This window comes from Triturus cristatus, chromosome 1_2 (genome assembly GCF_964204655.1).
Source record: "Triturus cristatus chromosome 1_2, aTriCri1.1, whole genome shotgun sequence".
NCBI lineage: Eukaryota > Metazoa > Chordata > Amphibia > Caudata > Salamandridae > Triturus > Triturus cristatus.
The window spans coordinates 484,565,694-484,587,159 of record NC_140580.1 but is presented as its reverse complement, the minus strand read 5'-3'; the positions used below and the strand labels follow the sequence as shown (position 1 = coordinate 484,587,159).

General features: G+C 43.4%; 1 protein-coding gene across 1 annotated transcript in view; it reads right to left on the bottom strand.

Annotated features, from left to right (window-relative positions):
* The window catches only part of TCERG1L (transcription elongation regulator 1 like), a 1,143,777-nt gene that overhangs the window by 1,110,202 nt on the left and 12,109 nt on the right, over positions 1–21,466 (bottom strand). The window contains exon 2 of the mRNA XM_085606206.1: positions 5,619–5,765. Within this exon, the coding sequence (XP_085462332.1) occupies positions 5,619–5,765 (147 nt within the window). The remainder of the gene's footprint in view (positions 1–5,618; positions 5,766–21,466) is intronic.

The following is a 21,466-nucleotide window of genomic DNA, read 5'->3' as shown; positions in this document are numbered from 1 at the left end:
ACAAATTTCTCAAACCACAACAAGACACCTAGATGGAGTGGCCTCCGTGCAAAGCTGCAGGGTCCCCCAGACCCCACCTGTTCTTTTTCTCTCAGAGCTGCACTTAAGGGTTGGGTGAGGTCAGAGGATAAGGAGGCCAACCACAGAGCCCCCATTGAATTCCAGGTTTTGTGGGACATGCTAAAATGTGTGTGCATTGCCACCCATCCAAGCTGAGACATTTCTGCTTTCTGCAACCTCCATTTTAGTCTTTTTTGATGTGTTTAGGTGTGGGGAATTAATTATGAGACCGAAGGGATATCAGCATGCAAGCCCTGTGTATGGATGACGTAGCCTGGCTACAGATAAGGATTTAAAGTTCTAAAACTGATCAAAGAGAGCAGGCTAGAACCATCATTTTGCAGGCCCTAGGGGACCCTGCCTGATGCCCGGTGGCATTGATCAGAGCATACTTAGACATGCGGACACTGGGAACAGTTATTTGTTGTTCCAAGCCCCTGACACGGCTATTAGTTTAATCACACAGTGGAGTCCTGTCTGCTGCTCTCTGGACACAAAGACAATTGTTATTCACACACTCCTTTAGGATTGGGGCATCTACCTCAAAGTTTGGCTCACCCAAAGTAAGATTAAAGAGTTGGAATGGTGGGTGTTAAATTGATACAAGCTGTACATTAGACCCAAACAAATTTCCAATAAGTCCATCCTCTGGATTGTTCCAGAGGGAGATCATCATATTCTGCTTGTGCAAAGACTATTAAATTGCAATGGCTCTCTGTGGCAATACATAACTTTTTGTGTTGAATACAAATGTGTAATATGTTTACATACAATGTACAATTTACCCCCGAACAATTTAGCATGATGTATGATGTAAATTGTTTGAAAATCAGATATTTGATAGAAAGCTTGCTGTCACGTGGATTTAGAACAATCACTGGAGTGTAAAAGATGCATTAAAGAACACCTTGCTTGGGAAAAAAACATTGAGGCTGACCTGCTCTTCATTTCATTCTAAAGACTGGAGAGTGGATCATCCACCATTCCTTTGTCACAGGGGCGGCTCTACAGACAACAAGGATCAAGAACCTTGGATTCTCTCACACCATTATAAGATGGCTGGCTTGCACTTTTTCAGGGAAGAGTGACTGATTAAACACCATCGGTCAGAACCCATTTGTCAAGGCCATGATGCATGCAATGACTGCATCAGTAATCTCATGTGAGTTAACATGGTCTGAGATCACTAAACACAGAGCCTGACTACGAGTTTGGCGGACAGGTTATTCCATCACAAGCATGACAAATATCCCGCCCGTCATATTACGAACTCCATTATATCCAATGGAACATAATGGAACTCGCAATATGGCGGACAGGATATCCGTCATGTTTGTGATGGAGTACCCCTTCTGCCAAACTTGTAATCAGGCCCTCAGAGTCTGGCATGTGGCCAGATTAAAAACTGTCATTGAGCTCTCTTGCACATAATTAACAGTGCTATGTGAACATTTAGGGCTCAAAGACCTGATGTATGACCATTTAATTTTGCGGGTCGCAAATTGCGAATTTTTTGTCACTTGCAGTTTGCGACTCACACAACGGAATGTACTAATGTGTTTGAGACACATTTAGCGATTCCCAATGGGGTTGCAAGTGACCTCCCTCATCAATATTCATGAGGCAGGTTCTCATTTTGTGACCCATTTGGAATGACCACCACTCACGAGGATGGTAGCCTGCTCTGGTAAGCAGATCACCAAGTCTGTGACTGCTTTTTAAATAAATCAGTTTTTTAAAATGCAGCCAATTTTCCTTAAATGAAAAGGGGATTCTTTTAAAAAAGAAAAAGAAAATGTTTCTGTTAATTTTTAAGAGCAGGCAGTGGTACATGGGACCACTGTCTGCTCTCAAAAATTATTTTTTCTGCCCAGCACAAAGGGGAAGGGGTCCCTGACCCCTTCCTGTATGCAACTGGCTTACCACCTACTTGAAGTAGGTGATAGCTGTGATTGTTTTGCGACTGCTTGTGCGGTCACAAAAGAATCGTACATCCCCCTATTTGTGTATGTACATTACCCTATTTTGTGAGTTTGTAATATATTACTGACTCACAAAATAGGGTTTGTACATACCCCAAACCCTTTTTCGAAGTTCCAAACAGGCCGATTTTCCGTTTCCAACACCTAAACAAGCACTTGCAATGCATTAGGTCTTGCATTTACACGAGTTTAAGCTATTGGCATTGTAAATGACAATGCCTTTTATTTTAGTTTTAAAAACCAAAAAAGAAATAAAAGGCATTGTCATTTACAATGCCAATAGCTCAAACTCGCGTAAATGCGAGACCTATTGCATTGCCAAATGCTTGTCTTTCATAGAGAGCTGGATTCAGTAGAAACCATTTGTAACTAGTCAACTGGAATTTCCCCCAAGAAACTTTAGCCCGGGTTGGTTTTGTACTATGATCTGTGTATTTTCGCTTCTCCACACATGATTGGTAACCAAAATTGCCGGTATTGTAACCCTTATGTATGCTAAGTAAAAGAGGCTGCTACACTTAGCATTGGCAAAGTTGTCCGCTAAACGAATAGTAATTATAAAAGTGTGTCACCCGGGATACCGACAGAGACATTTTTAAGGCATGGGCAAAGTGGGCTCTGGCCCAGTGCCCAAGTCTTTCAGGGGGCCCCCTAATGGAGCCAGCTTCGTTCTGAAGAGTCTTGCCCTGATTACCTTAATAATTCTTAAACAGATTGTTTTAAATACTGTTTTCCTTTCATTTATTTATAATATGGGTGATATGCGAGAGTCTATTACAAACATCCTACAGAGAAATGGCACTTGTTTAATTCAACATCCATAAAAACGATTCAGATGAAAGAGGGACCTCACATATGAGAAATGGGAGGGGGATCGCAGATTATTTACAATAATATTCGTGAACAGCTGCTGTATTACAGTATTAAAAACACAAGTAACTATCCCTGAATATTAGATGCAAACACATTTAGAGATTGGATGAGTATGCCTGTGCACTGTCAGTGACACGGCCAAAGATGACATGAAAGATGAAATTGGATCATAAATTCAAAGCGGTTCCTAACAGGGGCCCCCAAATACCTTTGGCCCAGGGCCCCCAAAATCCTTAAGATGCCCCTGGATACCGAGCACTAGAACCCAAGAGTAAAGGCCAAGTAGCATAGGAACGCATTGGAACAGGGAGCTCTAAACTAGATTCACCCCTCGTTAAGTGAAACTGCAGCCTGTGGAGCAAACCCCAGTGTCTGTCATCTTGAGCCCACCCACCCACCCACGCTGTGTTCATGCTTCACGCATGAGGAGTGCCCGGATATTCTGTGCACGGCTCAAGGTGGAGGGCAGCTGCTGAGTGAGTACTGCTACAGCATACATGCCAACATTTTGGAGGAGGAAAGTGGGAGATTTAAAAAAAACAAACGAGAAAATGTATTTCTCCCATTGACGTCTATTGAAGGAGATGCTACTTCAGTGGTAGACAGCCAAAATAAGGCCATTTTGTGCTTCAAAATCTGGAGTCTCCTGCAGGACTCGGGTCTAATGGCATGTGTGCCACAGTGTCCCCGGCGTACTCCGGGCCGGAGGAGCCCTCACTTTCAGCAGTGATGCAGTGAGTGATATTCTGCGCACGTCGCTGGCTAGTCTATTAGAGCTCGTGTACACACTCCAGCTGTGACAGGTGGGCACAACTACAACCAATAAAAGGCTAGGCTGTTGGGAGGCGCCAACCTGCCATCTGACAATCTCTCTCATGACTGGGGGTCTCACAACTTCCTGCGCGAGCTGCCTTGATACCATTAACAGGACACACCGCCCCGCTTTGAAACTGGGAAACGACCTACCAACTTTCCATTATGCACATTCGTCTCTTGAGGGATACTGTGCCGGGATTGTGTCCACGTTTTCCTTAATTGCAGCATTCTTTGAAACGCAGGCAAAAGAATGGCACAGCTGTTAGACGCTCTTGAAATGCGAGAACAATTCTAACGAGGGCATCTTTCAAATGTGCGCTCTCTTGCCATCCCTTAGAAATGCTGGCATCACCTAAAGCACTTTTCTTCTTCACCAACATGCACTATCTATTAAAGTCCTCTTTCTCGAATACATGCCCACTTATTCGGTTTCATCTGCAATATTGAAAGTCACTGTACATCAGCGCACCCTCTAATATCAGGCAGTGGCTATGACTGTGCCTTCTGTGAAGTACAGTATTGCAGTTCTCGCTCTAATGCATGCAGGGTTTATTGCACTTCTCAACAAGCATCACGGCACCAACGCTTTACTTTTAATGTTAAAAGTAAAGCGCGGGTGCCGAGATTGTAGCAAAAGTAAAGAAATAGATGTTTTTTTCTATTTCTTTACTTTTGGTATAATCGCGGCACCCGCGCTTTACTTATAACATCAAAAGTAAAGCGCGGGTGCTGCGATTATACCAAAAGTAAAGAAAAAAAGCAGCACTGAAAGTGATCACGTCACGATCGCTATTGTCAACACCTAGTGGTGCGCGCGCACCACAGAGGAACGGGGGGGTGGGAGCGCGACAGCAAGGCGAAGGCGCGCTGCTGCGCGTGCTGGCCACCGTCGAGAATGGGCGTTTCAAAGCTTAATCGCGTGCAGTTTTAAAAAAAAAAAACACGCGCAAGCCAATGCTAGATGGGGAAAGTAAAACCACACGCACATGCGTGTGGGTAGCTTTCTAAACCCTGTACAAGAGGTCTCGCGCTGCGCGAGCAGTGCTACGCACTGCAACGTTAGGTGCGAGACCTAAAAAGGGTTGTACATATGGTCTTTAGTTTTATAGGGCACAACATAATTAATGCACATACTAAAGGAAAGCAGCCACTGGAAGTTGCACATAGGGGCGTTTCAGGCCCCACGCCAGAATACTGAAATAAAAGCAACAATGCCCCATTAGCCCCACTGGCAGTTGCACATCGGAGCTGGTGACCTGCCCAGTAACACCCCACCTTGTACATGAGTTTTGATTCCTGGATCATGAGGGCCAGAAGTGGGGTGAATCCCAAAATCTATGGCACCTGATGGAGTGTAGTAACTGTGCTTTTGTATAATCAGACGGTTGGTCAGCATAGGTCCTATCTTGTATGTTGTATGCTGGGGAAAACTGGAGCTATGACCTTGGACACGCTCAATATGTCTCCTTGCCAATGTCATAGGAAATCGTTTGTCTACCAAGAGCAAAGCATGGCAGGTGGCATGAGTTATGGTGAGTGTGAAAGAGAGAGCAAAAAGGGAGGCATTAGGACAGGGAGGGAGAGCTGTATAGAAATAGAGAGAAAGAAAGAGAGAGAGAGAGAGAGAGAGAGAGAGGGGGGGGGTTATTTTTTTAAATAGCCCCTTACTCTTGTTTGATGATATTGTGATAATATTGTGTAGTCAATATTTGTTGGCAACAGCAAGCATAAATAAAAACGTTAAAACGTATTTTCTGAAGGGAACTGTTTATATGTGCACTGTCTACAAATGCCAGCTTCTGCATAGAATTCCTTTTTTGAAACTGCTTAGTCATTTAAAACACAACTGTATACAAAGGCATGAATGGAGTTAACAGCGGACTTTACCTTGCATTTTGGGATCCTCTTTTTCAACCAACGTTTTGCAGCACGGGGTGGGACAGTGGCTGTGAATACATGTGGAAACACTGGAACAAAATCCACACCAGACGAAGGCGAAAAACCAATAACTGGAGAGTGTGCTCCGAGCACCCACTGCAAGAAGAAGTGACGATATATCGATCAGAGAAGCCTTCCTAAATTAGGCGCAAGGAATCATTACTAAGGAGCAGCATTATTTCTCACGTGTGGAAACTGTCTTAGAATCGCAAACAAACAAGCATTTATTTACGGCTCACATTATGCAGGCAATGACGCCTTTAACACTCATGCACAAAGACAGAACTAATGATGTGATGGTATATAATATGTTGTAATTAGTATCAGAATAGTTCCTTCTAGCATGGTATATATAATATTAGTACTTATAATGCGTATCCATAGTTTTCAGGAAGAAAAGAATGATTCTTATCAAAAGCAAATTGGATTGGAATATATATATTATATATATATATATATATATGATTGTGTCTATGTTTACATATGCACACACATAAATATACGGAAATACACACACACACACACACACACACATATATATAATCTTACTTTAACCTTTGCACTAAAAAACAAAGGCTAAAGTAATGATGTAGTTAGGTGAATTTGTCAATGACAACGGTAAAATTTTCAACAAAAAAAACTGATTTTCACCTTTTATAGGTAGCAGCACAAACTATAACTTGCGCCCCGCCATGCACTGCTTATGACCTCACATATTACACTACTTACTACATGCTTTTGACATCTTTCATGACATCACTAACGACATCATCCAAGTTTCATTTTCCCGCATATTGCTCTATAAATTACTAGGTCATTAGAGGCCTGATATTAAGTAAAAAATAACTCAGGACAATTTCAGCCATCATTACTGCCATCACAGATTCAAATCTTTTGGGTGAGGAAAGCATGCATTATGTGTGATATTGATCCTATACCATACACTTTACAGCTAGTATATTTAACATTAAAAATCAACCATAGATATACAGGAAAACCTCATTGAGTATGATGTTCAATCTGTATACAACTGTTGACAGAAAGCAAGTTCCTAAAAATAGTGAATGTCAGTTCCAAAACAAATGCCCTACTACAGGCAGCTATTATCTGTATCAAACCCCTGAAATTCACCAAACCTACATTGACAAATAAAGTTGATATCAGTAGAGAACTGGGTACTGAAAAAAGTGGTTACTGTATGGAAAGAGTTTACTCTATACCACACTGTTTGTAAACTGTAAACCATTTATGAGAAATACACCACAGACTATTAAAAAGCATCTAATAAAAACAGTGTACACTGGATGCAACCGTTGTCAAAAAAGACACTGTTTGTTAAAAATAGCCAAGACCTGAATGTGCTAAACATGATACTACCCGCACTGTACATACTGTGGTGAAAAATATACAGATAGCCCATCTTTTCAAGCAAAACCTGTACATGTACATAGGTTAGTACCTGGCGCACACACTCTTCTATATTATGTAGAAATTGTCACGCTGAGATGATTCTGTCTAATACCTCATGGCTGCTTACAAATGTTAGTTTCTACTACGTAGAATCCTACTTCTGTTGAAAGCTTTATCTGCAGTGTCCACAAAGTTGTGTGCAACATAATGAACACAAGTCAACTGTCACCTGTACACAGAGCTATTCTCGAATTGAAAGATTTATAATGTGTTCAATACCTCTACCCACCAATGGAGCATTACAAGCACATGTGTTTTGAAAACACTTACACCCATTTGCTGGACCCAGGCTATACACAATTAGGTAGGCAAGTAATATGGTACTTATCCGCCGCTATGAAAACTATAAAACAAACTGGCACACTCATTGGATGATGTCATCAGTGATGTCATCAATAATGTCATTTGAGATGTCATCAGTGATGTCATAGAACATACCATGAGTGATATCAAATGTGAGGTCATATGCAGTGCATGGTGAAGACACGAGTTATAATTAGTGCTACTAACCATAACTGTTGAATTTCTGTGTTTTAGTTCAAAATTTTAATGTTGTCATTGACAAATTCTTCTGACTAAATCATTACTTTAGCCTTTGGTCTTTTCAGTTAACATCTATGGGTTTCAACAAAAAAAACGGATCTTTTTGTCACTATAATGTTACTTTAACCTTTGTTTTTTTAGGGGATTTCTAGGATTTTTTTTATGTAAAGGAATACTTAATTAAATGCAAACCCTGCCACGCATAGACTTTGGCCATGCATGGTAGGCGATTTGCTGCAGGGTCTTTCCAGCAGCCAGCCCCTGCAATGAACCGCCCTCCATACAGTCAACCCCACACTGCTAGCCCTGGGAACCCCATCCTCCAGGGCTGTTTGCTTTTAATTGAAGGGGATGTGGGCTGTGAGCCCCCTCCTCAAGCCTCTTTAGGCCCTGGGGACCCCATCCATCAAGATCACTTGTTTTTTTAAGGGGAGGGGGCCATGCGGCCCCACTCCCATTGCCATTAGAGCCCCCAGGGACCCCATCCCCACTCATTTAAATAAAGGAGAGGGGGCCACATGGCCCCACTCTCCGCGCCTTATTTGGTTCTTTGGACCCTAACCCCCAGGGACACTCTTTTAAATAACGGGGAGAGAGGTGCACATGGCACCCCTCCCCAAGTCGATTTTGGCCCCAGGGACCCCATCCCCACTTATTTAAATAAGGGGAGGAGGGCCACATCTGGAGCCCTGTTAGGCCCTGGGGATCCCATCATCGGGCCCCTCTTTTGTGTAAATGGGAGAAATTTGCTGGGTAAGGGGAAAAAGGCCGCCTTCCCTGGCCCGATTACGGCCCCAGGTACCACATCCCATGGGGCCCAGCATACATTTTAGGGGGAGGTGGGCGTGCGACCCCTACAAGGGCCAACTGGTTTTGCACAACTGAAATCTGAGCCTTTATATAACATCCCTGTAACCTTAGTTTTTAACAGTGAATTTCTATGGTTTGTTCAATTCTATTTCTTAAATAGAACAACCCTGTAAACTTTGGTTTTTTTAAGTGAATTTCTAAGGTTTTTCAAATTCTATTTCGTAACTATAACACTTGAGTAACCTTTGGTTTTTGGAGTGAATTTCTATGTTATATTTAACTAGTAGTCCTGTTTGCACAGTGGTGGAGAAAAGGGGTGTGGGCACCGATCAGCTCTCATGAATCCTGCTGTGTTGGACTTACTGGAGGTAAGAGGAGGACTTCAGGGCCCCCAAGAACCCTCAGCATCCAAGAGGACATGATCCCCTAACCAGCAGTGAGCCAGGATGCACATTTTCCGAGTGGTGGAGAAAGGGAACTTAACTTTCGAAGTCCTCTCAGCAATTCGACTGTGTGGGACTTACTGCAGGTAACAGAACTGCTTGTTGACCCCCAAGAACAGTCAAGAGCAAAGGGGACTTCATCCCCCAACCAGCAGTGTGCCAGGAGGTATGTTTGCACAGTGGTGCGGAAAGGGGGCGTGGCCTCTGAATTCCTCTCAGGAACCGCCCTCTGTGGGACTTACTGGAGGTAACAGGTTGGGTTGTTGGCCCCCAAGGACCCTCTGGAGCCAAGAGGACTTCATCCCCCAGCCAGCATTGCACCAGGAGGTGTGCCTTCATAGTGGTGAAGAAATGGGTATGGCCTCCTAGGTCCTCTCAGCAGTTGAGATGTGTGGGGCTTACTGGAGGTAACAGGAGTGCTTGCTGGCCCTCAAGGACCCTCAGCATCCAAGGGGACTTCATCTCCCAACCAGCAGTGCACCAGGAGGCACGTTTGCAGAGTGCTGGAGAAAGGGGGCATGGCCTCTGAAGTGCTCTCAGCAGTCCCGCTGTATGGGACATACTAGAGGTACCAGGCGGGCATGTTGACCCACAAGGGCCCTCTGCAGCCAAGGGGACTTCATTCCCCAACCTGTTGTGCACCAGGAGGTGCATTTGCAGAGTGGTGGTGAAAGGGGGTGGATCCTCTGGTGACTTGCCGGTTGTTTTTTGTTTTATGGGGAGGAGACCATATGGCTCCAGGACCGAGCCTCATCTTTCAATTTAATTTTTTTTAAATAAATAAGGGGGGGCTGCACTGTCCCCCTCCTGGGCTAATTTAATATTAAGCAAACCCGGGGTAGCAGTGGTCCCCAGGGCATCAATGAGACCTTCCCCTCCATTTTTAAAATGCCCCTGGGACCTGGCCCAACTGGGGGCCGATTAAAAAACAAAGCACAGGAGCCCGCGCTTCATTATTATTTTTTATTTCCAGCAGGATTCACGGATCCAGCCTGACTTCCGCTGGAAATCTTTTTTTTTAAATGGTTTCTGGGCCTACGGGGTCCCTGTGGGACCCCCCCCAGGGGCCTGGGGGGTCAGGGTGTGTCTTCTACCCTGGCCCCTTTTCTTTTTTATTATGTTTCTTCCATGGCTCAGTTTAATCAAGTCACAAGATAGCTCCAAACACGTACTTGTTTGAAATTTTGCAGCTAATCAGATCTCAGCACAGGAAGCATGTTTGCAGAGTGGTGCAGAGAGGGGGTGGGGCCTCCGGCAAGATGCCAGCTTTTCTTTGTTTTTGTTTTTTGTTAGAAGGGGGACTGTGTGGACCCCCTACTCTTAATATTTTGTGGGCCCTGGGGATCCTATCTCCCAGGGCCTGACCTATTTAAAAAAAAAACAGGAAGGGGGCCACTATTGGCCCCGGTGACCTCATCCCTCGGGCATGGCCTTGTTTTTTGTTTTAATTATGGGAGGGGGGCCACGTTGCCCCCTTCTCTGAGCCACCTCTGGCCCCGGGGGCCCCATCCCCTGGAGCCTGGCCAACCTTTATTTTTAATTTTAGGGGGTCCACGTGTGCCCCCCTCCTCAGGCCAATTATGGCCCCGGGGACCACGTCCCCCGGGGCCAACATTCTGTTTTTTAAAAATAATAAATTAAAAGGGAGGGGCCGAGTGGCCCCGCTCCCGGGCGACTTCTGGCCCCGGGGACCCCATCCCCCGGGGCCTGGCCTCTTTGATGGGGACCCTGGGGGAACCCCAATGCCCCTGCTGTCCCAGCTGGCTCCTCGCATCCTGCAGGAGACGGCATAGCTTTTGGACAAGGGGAGCTGCAAACATGCAGCTCCCCTTGTCCAAAAGCAATTCTGCTTTGCTTCGTGAAAGCGAGAGCAGGTTTCCCGCTCTCGCTTCCACGAAGCAAAGCAGTGTTTGCAATGGCGGCTCCCGCCCTGCCATTGCAAACTGCAATGTCCCTGGGGTGGGCACTCCGGAACATGGCTGGAGCGGGCCCTGGGGGTGACGGTCCCCAGGGCCCCACAGCCCCCCTCCCTTCATATGGGTAGGTGGTAGACCCCGGGCTGGGGGTTCGCAACGGACCCCCACCCATAATTAAAGTTTGGTCAGTGGAGGTGGCGGTCCCCGGGGCAGTATGGGGAGGGGCAGGAGCTCCCCCAGACATTTCCCCCAGACATTCTTTATTGGCTCCCGCACTTTCATAACAAAACCCCAGGGAGGTGGCAGTCCCCAGGGTTGAGGGGGCCCCCGTGGGCCACAACATACCAATAATACATTTCCCCCGGGATCTGGTCCACCCGGAATCCTAAGGAAATCAAAGCGCAGGAGTCCGCACTTCGTTTTTTTTCTGACCAGATTAGTGCACCCAGCCTGACTCCGGCTGAAATGTTGCTTTTTAAGTGTTTTTTTGGGGCCTGGGGGTCCCTGTGGGACCTCCTGAGCAGGACTAGGGGGACAGAGGGTTTCTACCCTGCCCCCTTATCTTGTTTTTTAATCGTGTTTTCACCCTTTTCCTTGTGACTCGGTTCAACCAAGTCAGAAGATGGCTGCCAACCCTTCTTGGGTTGAAGTGCTGAAAGCCAATCAAAATGAAGCTTGTGATCCGGAGCGTTGGCGAATTCTCCTCGGTCACCAGATATCAATATTTTTTTATTTTTACATTTCTCAGGATCTACTGAACGGATTTACACCATTTAAAGCAAAGGGTGCACTCTGGGCCAAGAGCTATCTCTCTGCTAAATTTGGTATAATTCCGTTCAGCAGTTTGGGTTGTAGCCGAGACAAAAGTTCCCATGGAAATTAACATTGAGAAAACGCGTTTTGGGACCCCCCTTTTTTCTCGACCCCGCTTGACAAATTACCCTGAAACTTTTAAGACAGGAGCTGACTGTAGCACCCAACTAGTTTTGAAAATTTTGCATTGATTTGTTGAATCGCGCCAAAGATATTGGCAAATCAAAGAACGCTTTTCCAATGGAAACTAGGTCCTAACTATAACTACCTACTGGCCAAGGGATTCATTACCATTTCACAAAATAAATTATTGAAATATAGCCAGTGGTTAAAGTGGGCAGGATCTGAGGGACATGACTTGCCCCAGCTTTTTTAATTTAAGGAAAACAGTTCCCTTACTTTCTGTTAAAATACAGCAGTCCTCTGCAGTTAATTCCGAGAGCTGAAATGCTTCAGCTGCAACTTAAGGCAGAGAGTCTCCTATGCTGTGTAAAGGCGGGCAGACAGCTAAACAAGCCTTCCTTCCATGGTGCCTGTTTTCCTGAAAGAAATGTAAATATGCACAACGGGTCAATCTGCAACTGTAAAGGGAGCTCTGAAGCTGGTATTGGCTTTGATTAATGGAATCACTTGACACTTCCTGATGACACACATTATTGCTTTTGAGAGTCATTAGGAAGGAATTACCAACTGAGCCTTGAAATGTGTGCTTTTTAAAGGGGGTAGCATATGCCCCTGCACTGCAGGGGCTGTGTTAGCCACTAACTACTCTCCATTGCTCCAACCAGGATTCAATTCCATGGCTGTCTGGTTACAGACACAGGCCTCTGCAGTGCATTAACTAATAGAGATTTAATAAAGTATGATAGTGCATTTCCCATTAATTAAATTCACTTGCATTTTTTTTTCATTTAAGCTGTGTGCTATTTTATATTTACATACCTGAAGATGAAATACTGAAAAGAGTTACAGAATATTTAGGTTTTGTTTAGCCACGCCATTCACCCCACCCACATGCTTACCTGCCCCGCCCCATTATGTACAGCATCACAGTTCCCTTAGTTTTTATAATGTACGTTGACCGTTGCTTGTGGCACGTAGCTGCAAGCGCTGGTCTGGTGACATTTAGTAATGTCCCGACTTTACGTCAGCAGGCATGCCATTCCATTTAGACTGAGGCAGTTCTGGCTGTTCATTATTAATAAACTCCACAATTGCCACTTCTAACTGCTGAAACTTTTCAGGGCATGTGCCTTCATCGTTAGAATGTCCTCATGTTAAATTATGAAAACCTAATTCCACAAGGGACAACTCAGAGCACTCAGTGGGTTCCAGTTATCCAATTTTATTAGATCAAGCATACACGTTTCATCGGCGGTACCTTTATCAATGCTGTTTAACAGGAAAAATTTAATTTGTAAGTCTTTAAGTACTTCTTGTATCACTCCCATTGGACATAGATTTGTGGCTGCACAAAAGAGGACTGTGATTTGTCAATTCAAATCCACCACCTCAGCGAGTATTATCAAACATTTGTTGGTCCCAATAGTGGTGGCTACATACTTGTTTTCATCATTGTAGTAAGAGTTAACCCCTCATTGGGTGTGAGCAATACGGTACACCAATAAATTAGTTAAATGCTGTTAGATATATAATAAAAGTCCTCTTGCCACTTTAGCCAAGGGAGCAATTACCATTTTGCAAAATGTATTATTGAAATCTGCACCCTTCATCCGGCCGCATAATCACGTCTTGCAGCACATACCCTCAAGCGTTGGTCTAGTGACTAATGCTCATCCATTTAGTTTTAGTAATGTCTCAACCTTACTTCAGCAGGTGCACCATTTAATTTAGACTGTGTCAGTTCTGCCAGTTCATTGTTAAATAAACTCCACAATTGCCACTTTCTTACTGTGAAATACTTTTCAGGACGGGTGCATCATGAGAGTGGCCTCACATAAAATTATCTTCCTTCTGTTTATCTTGCCACAATATTTTTCGCTTTTTAAGATGTGCCTTAGCCTGGCTGAATCTAAGACTTTAGTTGGGTACCCCTGGGATTTGAATCTCCTGGTCACATCATTAAAAGCAAAATTGTATTGTTTCCCATAGGGCGTACTCCATTTAAATTTTCGTTAGTGGTTACTTCGTGCATGCAGTAGGGAGTCTCCTACTGTGGGTTTTCTATGTAATGCCATACATATTCTTTGATCTTGTTTAAATACCCTAAGAGCTAAGAATGTGACCTCTTGGGATCTTATGTAGCAAGTAAAGTGCAAATTGTGTGCATCATTGTTTAGGATGGTTGTGCGTTCCTGTGCCGTATCCATATTACCTTTCCAAATTATAATAAGGTCATCAATGTACCTGACCCACATAGTCATTTTGTCAGTCCAAACTTCATACTCCTCTGATCAGGCCACCTGCTTCTCCCACAAGCCTACGAACAAATGTGCATAGCTGGGGGCGAAGCAGGTGCCGATAGCTGTTCCATGTATCTCTTGGTAGTGGCAGTGAAAATTAATTTTTATATATATATATAGAGCATAACTGAATATCACAAGTTATTAGATAGATGGTCATCGCAAGGAATGATCGATGATAATGAATATACATTTTTTACTTGCCAACAGCCAGTAACTACAACATTTTATCATCTGCCAAAGAAACATAAAAACTCGACATCACCGCTAGGCAGACCAATAATCTCTTCCAAAGGCAGTTTAACTGAGGCGATGTCACAGTATTTGGACTTTTTCCTTATTGATTTTGTTAAAATGTTACCATCATATATCCGGGATACCACGGATTTCATACGTACAATCTCACATATCAATTGGGAACCTGACATGCTCATGATTGTCCTAGACGTCACAGGTCTCTATACATGCATCTCCCATCAGGATGGCATAAAGGCAGTGAAATATTTTTTGAAAGGTCGTTCTTTGAAATTCTTGCAACATAATACTATGCTATTTGAATTTCTGAATTTCTGCCTCAATAACAATATTTTCCTTTTTCAGAGACAATACTTTAGACAAATTAAAGGCACGGCGATGGGTACCTGCTTCGTCCCCAGTTATGCAAACTTGTTTGTGGGCTGGTGGGAGAATCAGGTAGCCTGGGCCGAAGAGAACAATCAGTGAGTCACATCAATTATCGGATGGCACCGATATATCGATGACCTTTTCATTTTCTGGAAGGGGTCGAAAAAAGATGCAGAATCTTACATTAAGCATTTGATAACTAACATGGTGAATTTACATTTTAGTGGAAAACATCAGCGACAGCAAGGTAGTTTTCCTTGATTTAAAAGTCTTTATTAAAGACGGACAAATTTGCACCTCTCTCTTCTGTAAAACCACAGCAGGGAATTTCATTTTGGAAGCAAACAGTAGTCACCCCAAACCTCTCAAAAACAGCATCCCCTACGGGGAGCTGTTGCAACTTAAGAGAAAATCCTCAAAAAATGAAGATTTCTTGGTAGCAGAAAATGAGTCGAATGAGAGGTTTAAAATAAGAGGGTACACAAGCCAACTTCTCCAGAAAAACCTCGATAAAGTGATTAAGATCCCAAGATCCTGTCTTTTGAATGACAGAATCCAACCAAAAGATGAAAATACTAACACCTTTCGATTTATAACAACCTTCACCAGAGACTCTGAGAGATTAACACATATCCTGACACGCAATTGGCACATTTTAAAATCTGATGCTGTTATTGGAAAAGATATACCAGATCACCCAAGGATCACATACAAACAATGTTGTTCTCTTAAAGATCTGCTGGTACAAAGTCATTATGATTCAATACCACGCAATCCCAGACTAAGTAACCCAACTGGGTTCTTTCCATGCAACAGGTGCAAAGCATGTAAAAAATAGTACCAAAGTGACAACATACAAGATACCTGGCATGTACAGTCACAAACGCATTACTAAATTAATGACGTGCACCACACCGTTCTGCGTTTCCTGCTTAGTGTGCCCTTGTAACTTACAGTACATCGGAAGAACAATACATCCCACTAAGCGCAGCATACTTGAACATGCAAGAGCAATTGAACATAATGACGCAACCTATCCAGTGGCTAGGCACTTTGCTCACTTCCATCAGAGTAATCGAAATCTTCTCATGTTCTACTGCCTGGACCATGTTCCAGTCAAGGAACGTGGAGGAGACAGAGAACTTCACCTACGCAGACTTGAATCAAAATTTATAATAGACTTACAAACTAAGATCCCACTAGGTTTAAACATGGAAGAAGAACAAGCAATCCATCTGGGCTAGTCAACTTCACCTCAAATAATGCTGCACCTTTTAACTTGTGACTGTCTCTTATAAATATTTTTATGGCTCAGACACACACTGTATGTCGGCAACACATACACATATATATATTCTTTTGAGTACTGATAGTCACATAATGCACAGGGAATTTTATGTGCTTTAGAACTGAAGGTACATGTTCTCAGGGAATATTTCGGTATGAAATCATTTAACTTCTTTTATATCATGAAATGTTCAGAGGGGGAATGAATCAAGACTAGCCCATATAGGGCTTGATAACTCTCAAATTTAGAAATGCATTTTTAGTTGATTGTCTCAGATACCCCTGATGTTCAGAATATCTTTATTTATTTCCGTTATTGCTATTAATTTCCCTGATATTTTATTTTATTGCCGACACATGACAATTACTGTTATGCAAGCAATCATATACACAACTTGTTATCACCTTTATAAAATGAATTTGACATAGCATTAGATAACTAATTATGACAATGTGTGATTACAGACATATATTGAAATTCACCGATAATCAATTCTGATACAAAAAGTTTGTGTCCCGAAATGACTTGTGCTACTCAATGTTTGAATCATTGAATGAATCACTGCAACTAATTCTGCACTAATGAACATTGTCTTCACATACCCATTCATGGTTAAATTGTATTTGTAAAATTGGCTTTAAATATTAGATATACAGCCATTCATCAACTTAAGATGGCCACCATTAATTCACAGAGTAAGGTTTAAGATTGTGTGCAACGATTGCCATGGTTGCTTACATGCTAGCCGGAAATGACGTAATTTCTCCCGGAAGCATTCCTTGGTTGAAATGATTAAAAAATGGCGATTATTTCTGCAAGTGTTATGCAGTACGAAAAACGCGCAAAGTCGAAACGCATCCTGCTTGCCTGTATACGGAAATAAAAACCGTATAATCCACCTTCATTGAGAGTGCGGTCTATTCTTTTGTTTCACAAAGGAAGTTTAGCCTGATATATATATATATATATATATATACACACACACACATACATATATTACTCGCCAGTAGATAGTTAAGGTTAGGACCTAGTTTCCATATGATGAGCATTTTTTAATTTGCCTATAACTTTGAGATTGTTTGATGAATTCTCATGAAATTTTCAAAGCCCGTATGATGCTCACTTCAGCTGCTGTTTTGTGGTAATCCTTCAAGCAGGGGCAGAGAAAAAATGGGGGTCCCAAAATGCTTTTTCCCCATGTTAATTCCCTTAGGAACCTTAGATACAGCTACAGCCCAAACTGCTGAATGAATTACATGATATTTGCCAGAAAGGTAGATATTGGTCTAGAGAAGTGGCCTTTGTATCATTTGGTGCTAATCCATTCAGTAGTTGCAGAGTTTTTAAAAGAAATTCATATTTGTATATATAGGGACAAGAAGGCCACAAATACTCCCGATCTTGTTCTGAGATGTGATTGTCTGCCAACTCTTCAAACCAGGAAGCGTTGGCTGCCATCGTGGAATGTTGCTTGAGCCGAGTCCCACAAATAAATCTTAAAAAAGAGAAGGGAGCAGGATTGGAATACCCTGACCCTCTAATTCTCTTGGGGGGCCCAGAGGGACCCCATTAGGGCAAAAAAATGTTTCAAATAATCTTGGCAGGAGCTGCACTGGAGCCGTGGCTCCCGCCGAAGAATAAAAAAAAACAGAAGTGTAAGTTTCCGTGCTTCTTTAGTAATAGGGCCCCTGTTGGGCCAAAGTAACATTAAAACTGGAATGGGCTATGCAGCCCCGCTCCCGGGCTGTTCTCAGCCCTGGGGATGACCACCTCCCTGGGGCAGACCCTACTGAGTGAAAGGAGTGGGGCCGTACAGCCCCCCTTCCTGGAGCCATAGATAGCTCTCGGAATCACCACATCAAAGGGTCGGCTCCTGCTATGTGCCAGGTTGCCCACTCCTGGAATATAGCTGTTTGCTGTGGGTTGGCAGGAGCTTTAACTGCTACCATCAAGCTACACTCCACTTCCAGCTTACGAGAGCAGTGAATATGCTCTTGCTTGCTGGAAGAGGATAATTTGTCTGTTTCCCTGCCTGCTGTGAAGCGAGCAGGGAAACAGTTGAATTGCTTTCAGACACAAGGAACTGCATGTTTAGCAGCTCCCTGTGTCTGAAAGCAATGCCGGCTCCTACAGGAGGCAGGTAGATGGCAGGGACTGCGGGGCCTTCAGGCTCCCCCCAGGTTCCCGACAGGCTGGTTGTCCTGGGGGCACACAGGAAAAATGGCATGGCCCCAAGGGATGGGGCTAAAATCGGCCTGGAGAGGGGGGACGCAGAGCCCCTACCCTTTTTCCAAATGTCAGAGCCATGGGGAATGGGATTGCCTGGGGCAAAATCAGTCCAGGTTGCAGGGCCATGTAGACCCCCTCCCCATCACAAAAAGGCCAGGCCCCGGGGATGTAGCCAAATTAAGCGGATGTCATCAGTGATGTCATTAGAGATGTCATCAGTGATGTCACTGACCATGTCATGAGTGATGTCATATGTGAGGTCATAGGCAGTGCATTGCGGGGGCATAAGTTATAGTTAGCTCAGGTAACTATAGCTGCTGAATTTCACTGGTTTTGTACGAGTAAAATCTGAGCCAAAGTAGAATTTCTCTTCAACATTTATTTTTTTCAGTGAATATATACACATATATATACATATATATATACATATGCATATATATATATATATATTTACTTAAAAAACCATAGGTTTCACACATGTTATAGTTAGGTGGACATTTCACTCGTAAAAAAACAAAGAAATTCCCCCGTTATAGTTAGGTCAGATAACTATAACTCGCGCGCCCGCAATCCAGCGCTCATGTCGTCACATATTTCATCACTCATGACATGGTCAGTGGCATCACTCATGACATCATCCTTGTGATAGAGTGGCGGTCGCTCGAGTTATAGTTATCTGACCTAACTATAACGGGGGAATTTCTTTGTTTTTTTACGAGTGAAATGTCCACCTAACTATAACATGTGTGAAACCTATGGTTTTTTAAGTGAATTTGCAAGGTTTTAAAATGCTAATTCCTAACTATAACGTGCGTGAAACCTATGGTTTTTGTAAGTCAATTTTTACGTTTTATTAAATGCTATTTTTTTTTTTTTGTGGTTTTTCACCGTGCGCGCACCGTGCGCGCACCCCGCGATTTAAAAAAAATATATATATGTTTTTTCACCCTTCGGGGTCCTTTAGGGACCCCCTGACAAAGGCTAGGGGGTCAGGAACTCTCTACCCTGCCCCCTTTCCACGTTCGCCACCTCTCTTTTTCACTCTCGCACCCACAACAAACAAAATGGCGGCCGACACTTCCTGATTTCGACCGATTGGAACGTTGACTGACATGTAACCACCACTCAGATTTACGCTCGCGCACGTTAGGGTGCGCACACCGTGCGCGCACGGTGCGCGGCTATAGATATGTATGTGCTTTTAAATGCAATTTTCTCAGGAACTACTGAACAGATTGACTCCATATATGCAAAAGGCACTTCCCTGACCTGAGGACTACCTCTCTGCCAAATTTCAAGTAATTCTGTTCAGCCGTTCGGGCTGTACCTTTGAACTAAAGGTCCTATGGGAAAATGCATGGGGAAAATGCATTTTGGGACCCCCTTTTTTCTCGGCTCCCGCTTGACGAATCACCCCGAGACTTTCAGGGTAGGAGCTGAGCAGAGCGCCCCATTAGTTTTGAAAATTTCGCGAGGATTCGTCAACCGGCGCCAAAGTTATTCAAAATATAGAATTTTCAGATTTCCTATGGAAACACGGTCCTAACTATAACTATCTACTATTGAATCAGGACGAGGAATTGTCAATACATCTCAGAGATTGCTAGTTGGCATATAACCTCTCCCCCTTTGTGATGTCCACTAAAGTCTCCGTTTTTCAACGTGTTTTTTAACATGTTATTTATGATTCTTCTTTTTCCATTAAGCAGATCTGTGCATATGAGAAATTTTGTAATGAATGTAATTTGTATTAAGTCACATGTGCCTTATATCTCTTTTTCTATTTTTTCCAGGAGGAAAGGAAGGTGCCCAGACACTGGCACGCACACTTCACGGGCAACCTACCCTTTTCCCCTTAACGTCACTGAGCACCATGGCTGTTCGGCTGCTGTGAGCACGTATGACTTGAGATTTGTTGATCACCGATAAAACTATTATGGGCACTTGCCAATATATATGACATATTTTTATGTTGCGATATTGAAGCTTTTGTGCTTCATGATTTTTAGTCAACACGTGCCAGCATTATGTGGGTTGGATACTAACGAGTATTGGTTTCCTGATTGGTAAGGCATTTTATCATTTGGCCAGCACACATTAGTTACTTATGTTAGAGTTCTAGTATTTGAGACTATTTCATATAATTGTTGATTGTGCATCCCTCGCTTTGAATTTAAAAGCTGACTATTACGCACCATGCTATTAGCACGTTTGCTTCTCTTCGCCAATCTGTGTCTGACAACATACATTAAGTATGCCAGCCATAACAGTCCAATCCACAATCACGTTATCGCACAGTGGTCGGCACTATTCTGGTCGAAATATTTTAGACAAATGCAGTTGTATTCACTTTCATCACAAAATGTATATTTTCCTGCTGTGATTTATTTCCAAAACATCTTGATTGTTTTTTACGAATACTATATAGTTTGTATATGGACATCTCAGCCACATGATTTGAACGATGTTTCTTGCTAGTGGTACTACATTTTAGCAATATACCATTCCAAGATGTCCGCCGCTAGAGTTACAGGACGACAGTGTTGACTCTTTTTGTCCTTTGTCTATGCTTACAGCTATGTTATGTTAGGTTATGTTATGTTAGCCGGATTTGTAGAGCGCACAGATGCCCCAGCAAAGGGGCGTCCCGGCGCTATAGAGGACAAAATACCGGACACAGGCAGTACCAAAAGACAAGAGCATAACACTAAGAATCCAGAGGAAAGAGGAAGGTTTTAACGGCCTTCCTAAAGACCAAAAGTTCGTTAATTGCAAGGATATGAACAGGAAGAGAGTTCCAGAGCTTAGCCGCAAGCACTCTAAAGGAGCGGCCACCGGCCCTAGCCTTTTTAAAGCGTGGGACTGTAACCAGGTGGAGTCCTGAGGATCTTAGAGAGCGCGAGGATACATAGGGCAGAATAAAATGCTCCAAAATCTGAGGAGAAGAGTGCTTCAAAATTTTTTAAAAAAAGGCAGAGAGACTTAAACTTAATCCTCTGAGCAACAGGGAGCCAATGGAGTTTGCCGATGGATTTTTTGGCCGACCAAAATCTCGGTAAGCCAACCAGAGCCCTGGCGGCAGCGTTTTGAACGCGTTGAAGTCTAGAGAGTTCGGCCAAATTAGCTCCCAGCAAGAGAGAGCTTGCATAGTCCAACCTAGACAGGATCGTAGCTTGTACAATAAGCTGTCTGGTTGGAGCCTCAAAGAATTTAAGGATAGGTCTAAGCCTGCGAAGAA